General features: G+C 39.5%; 1 protein-coding gene across 1 annotated transcript; it reads left to right on the top strand.

Moving 5' to 3' along the window:
• On the top strand, window positions 1-1,074 carry LOC107047940. The gene has a single exon (XM_015270867.1). It carries the CDS (start codon window positions 1-3, stop codon window positions 1,072-1,074), a length of 1,074 nt encoding a protein of 357 aa, XP_015126353.1.
• Window positions 1,075-4,944: the final 3,870 nt, after the last annotated feature.

Genomic DNA, 4,944 nt, shown 5'->3' with positions numbered 1-4,944 from the left:
ATGTTGACTTATCTCAGGAGGTCTTACTGGATTATTGGAGGAAGAGCGCCAGTAAGATCCTTCATTCTCAAGTGCGTGGAATGTGCCCGCCAACGTGGAGTACGTGCTCAGCAACTGATGGGGCAGCTTCCATCGGCACGTCTGTCTCCAGGACGTGCCTTCTCTAACACTGGTGTAGATTACGCTGGACCAGTGTCCATCAAGAAGTGGAAGGGGCATGGTCATAAAACCCAAAAGGGTTGGTTAGTGATCTTCGTTTGCATGGCCACGTCAGCACTTCATCTGGAACCTGCCACCGATTACTCTGCTGATGGGTTCATCGCTGCCTATCGGAGATTCGTGAGTCGTCGAGGTCGTCGCAGGAACCTCTTCAGGGATTGTGGAACGAATTTCGTTGGTGCAGACAAGGAGCTGAAGAGGTTGTTCTCCGCGGGATTAAAGGAGTTCCAGCATCTCACAGCAGTTTGCCTGCAAGACGGTACTCGGTGGTCTTTCAATCCACCTGGGGCCCCTCATTTTGGAGGAAAATGGAAAGCAGCGGTAAAATCAGTGAAGTATCATCTCTCTCGAACGATTCGGGATACTACACTGATGTTCGAGGAACTCTCTACGCTGCTTACCCAGATTGAAGCTGTGCTCAACTCCAGACCTCTACAGGGTCTTTCTGAAGACCCCGACGACGTGTTGTGTCTCACTCCGGGGCATTTTTTGATTGGAGAAGCTCCAATAACTCTACCGGAACCTTCACTGGATCATCTCAACATTGGACGGATCTCTAGATGGCAGCTTATCCAGCAGAGGCTGCAGTACTTCTGGAAGCAGTGGTCTACAGGATATCTGCAGCAGCTGCAGTCCATCTCCAAGTGGCATCATCCGTCCAACGATATTCGCATCGGATCTCTGGTTCTTCTCTCCGATGAAAGGTTCCTGCCGTCGAAGTGGCCCCTCGCACGTATCACAGCTCTACATCCTGGGAAGGATGGCCTCTCCAGAGTTGTGACCACCAAGACGGCAATGACGTCGCTGACTAGGCCAATCTCTAAGCTGGTTCCGTTGCCCATCTCTACCAGCTGAATAGATGCTGGTTTTAGTCGGCCTTGTTGATCTTCTCTGTTTAGTGTTTCAGGCTCTATCATGGCTTTCTCGAGAACCTGGTCACCAACAAGTTGCTGACGGGGGGAGAATGTTGAGGCTTCAGCCTCACGTCACGGCAAGTTGGTCCACTGACCACGAGCGGCAGCACCTCCTGGACACGGACCTGGGTTACCGACCGTGTCCAATTAATTGGGACCAACGGCACCTGCCGCGACACTTGTCCCATCTCGTCACTTCCGCTGTCTTCTCTAGTCGCCTCGTGACAAGTGTGCATCGTGCAAATCTCGCTCCGCGATTATATCTCAAACTATTGTGAACATCTCAACCGTGACAAATTTCTACCGTGTCTCGACTCAATTATTAATTGACAGTGTTGAATTTAACACATATATTTTTTTGAGTTTTGTGTATATATTGTGAAAGACTTTGTTGTGACTCTACCCACGGGCACAGTGACATTTATTCTTATGGTGAACTTCTCAACCCTTTCCCGAATCCCGGCTCTCCATCGGTTCTTTTTTTTGATTAACTCTCGCCGAAACAGTGGTAAATGATACTGCGGAGCGTGGGGTAGTATTAATGGAGGAATATAACAACGATATTACTCGAGACGAGGAGCAAAAACAATATCTTTTACAGTTGGTCCATGATTATCGAAAAAATAATCAAGATTTTTCCAAACGAGCATTATCAAAGAAGAAGTGATTGAAGTCATTCAGTGAGCAGTCAATCAATGCAATGCAATGGATATTATGACCATTTCAAGTCATCAGAAAACGGTTTAGGCACAGATGCCTCAGCGACTGAATTATTACGTGAAGTGTTATATGAATTGTACCGAAAAAACATTGAGAATAATGGAGACATAAGTTGCAATGAACTTCCGTCTTATTTTGAAGTAATATGACTCTTTTTAGATTGTTCCCCTCATTTTTAATGCGTTATTGCAACAACTTGAGACAATTTTAATTTTCTCTTCACTTCCGCACTCTACCCCAGTCATATCTGTCGTTTTTTTCATCCCTCTCCGTAAATGATATATATTTTAACAATCCTTATTAACAATTATTGTGATCAAGTAACTATTGATTACATAATTAAAATCTTATTCGAAAGAGATCGATTTTTACATGTTATTCTTATGGGAAAAAGTTTTTCTCGATGAGCCACGCGAAGAATCATCCGACAGCGCGCCGGTTCATGGATGTTTTTCTTCACCCGAAAATGCAACATTTTCGTGCGAACGAGGTGAGAAAAAATGGCGATCATTGGATACTGAAACAGGCTAATCAGTATATTTAAAGAAACCAATCTATATGGTGGGGCCAATATAGATTGGTTTCACAATTCTGGATATATCAAAAACCATTGGGTATGATTTTCATAACAACTATGCAAAATTTAAATTTGGAGATTCTCCGAAATTGATGTATACCGATACAGACAGTTTGCTATATTTGTTTCGTGCACCAAATATCTACGAATGTACCAAACAAGATCTCCAACTGCTCGACACATCTGATTATAAAAATGACAATGAGTATGGGATACCACTAGTCAACAAAAAAGTATTAGGTCTCATGAAAGATAAGAATAATGGAAGAATTATGGTTGAATTTGTTGGCCTACGAGCGAAAACATACGCATTTAGAAGGTTGAATAATGATGGTGCTAAAAAGAAAGCTAAGGGCGTTAAAGCCGCCACACTCAGGAAAATTACATTTAACGATTATAAGAGTTGCCTCCTCGATAATAAGCATATTGTGAGAAATCAATATTTAATCCGCAGTAAGAAACGTGAAGTGCACACGTTCGTTCAAAAAAATTGGTGTTGAGTTGGGAGGATGATAAGCGCATGATTTCATTCCATACAACAGATACTTTACGTTGGGGGTACAACAATCAACTCTCATAATAATATATTTTGCAAAAAAACACGACAAGTACGTCCCTTGGAATTCATTTGTTGAAAAAATCATACAAAAAAATGAAATCATAAAAATGTTGCAAGTTCTTTCTTTCCCAGTCTACAAGACCAGTTACACCATTCTACAAGAGTTGACAAAGTAAATAAAAAAAGGTAAAAGAGAAAAAACGGTGAATTGAAAAACAAACAAATTTAATATTCAAGAAAAAAACGTGCTTGGTGCTTTTCAAATGCGCCGAAGTTAACCACTGGGCTCATGCACCAAGTACGTTTTTTTCTTGAATATTAAATTTTTTTGTTTTTCCATTCCCCGTTTTTTCTCTTTTACATTTTTTTATTTAATTTGTCAACTCTTGTAGAGTGGTGTACCTGGTCTTGTAGATTGGAAAAAAAGTACTTGCAACATTTTTATGATTTAATTTTTTTTGTATGATTTTTTCAACAAATGAATTCCAAGGTACGTACTTGTCGTGTTTTTTTTTTTTAAAACATATGTTTTTTTTTAGCCGATTTCTCATCTTTTTTTGACGCTTCTATGCGAAAATACAAACATTAATAGGAATTCGTGTGACGTTTTGTTTACCTCTTTTCCAAGGTGAATATGCACACTTAGAATTGAGAAACAAATTTTTACCTGTGGATCATCAATTACCACCATCCAGAATGATTTTTTTCATCTCTAATGGGTCTCATAATACCCATTATAAGACCATGATATTTTTGTTATTTCATTCATTTCTATTTCGTTGATTTCGTTTAGTTGATCATTTCTCATTTCGTTCAGTTGATCATTTCTCATTCAAACTGCGAGTATTTAAAGATAGGAGAATCAATTCGAAATTTCAATAGTTCTCAAAATATTTCAACATTGTTTTTACATTCATCCTTAAATTTCCAGTTCTGTCTCTCTCTCTGGAGAGTAAAATAAATATTTGTATTCTTTTTCTCTTTACGAAGAAAATCATGGAAGAATACACCAATCAAATTTTCAGATAGATCATGATCTTCTAAAAAATCGCGTTTGTTTGTGACTTTGTTAACATATTACTGACTTCGGCCATTTTTAAGTCATGAATGCAAATATCTTGAAAATTACGTAGAAATTATCAAGATGTACTGTCTAATATTGTGCAGAATTTTAGAATTATAGATTGACACCCTGTGTTATATTCCTTTCTCTAAGTTAAATACTCCCCGAGATATGAATATCAAGAAACGCGACAGCGAATCGCCCAAGTTTACGTTTTACCGGTGTGACTTCATAGGTCGATGCTATTGCGTAATCATATACACGACACAACTACTCCCCGAATGGTTTTTATTTTTTTTCTCGTAACACGAGAATTTTTCGCGAAATCCGTCGTCAGTTACATTATATAAGTTGACTATGAGCTTTCTAAAGATATTTTTACTTTCTCGATGAATCAATAATAAATAAAAATATCCGCCATAGCAACCATCATAATGTAATATTTCGCGATTTTATTTTCTCTCAGCGTTAGATTTGTTCGTCAAATTTGGCAACGAACATAATGTCTGTTTCTCTCTCTTTCTCTCTCTTCTTCCCTTTTTTCTGGCTGTTACCGGTAGCGTTGGCAGCAGAGATTATAGGGGAGATTGCAAGCGCTTATGGAGAAGCAAAGAGACTAAAGTAGAGGCCTCCTTTAATGCCTAAAGGAGGTTAGGCGGTGTATGAGATGAATTTGAGAGTGAATTTCTGTGGTTCCCGGTAGCTTAGTCGGTAAGAGTGCCCGGCGCGTATCTGGGAGACCCGGGTTCGATTCCCGGCTGGGTGAAGCGGAAATTTTTTCTCTCTAAATTCTAATTCTCTTAGAATTTTTTTTTTTTTATATAGACTATAATATTATATAGACTAAAGTAGAGGCCCAGATCCGGGCAGAGAGGGCGATGCGGTCGATTTC

The sequence above is a fragment of the Diachasma alloeum genome, unplaced genomic scaffold (genome assembly GCF_001412515.2).
Source record: "Diachasma alloeum isolate Michigan unplaced genomic scaffold, Dall2.0 Dall_scaffold_78910, whole genome shotgun sequence".
NCBI classification, from domain to species: domain Eukaryota; kingdom Metazoa; phylum Arthropoda; class Insecta; order Hymenoptera; family Braconidae; genus Diachasma; species Diachasma alloeum.
The sequence above is the reverse complement of the archived record's forward strand: the minus strand, read 5'-3'. Positions and strand labels throughout refer to the sequence as shown.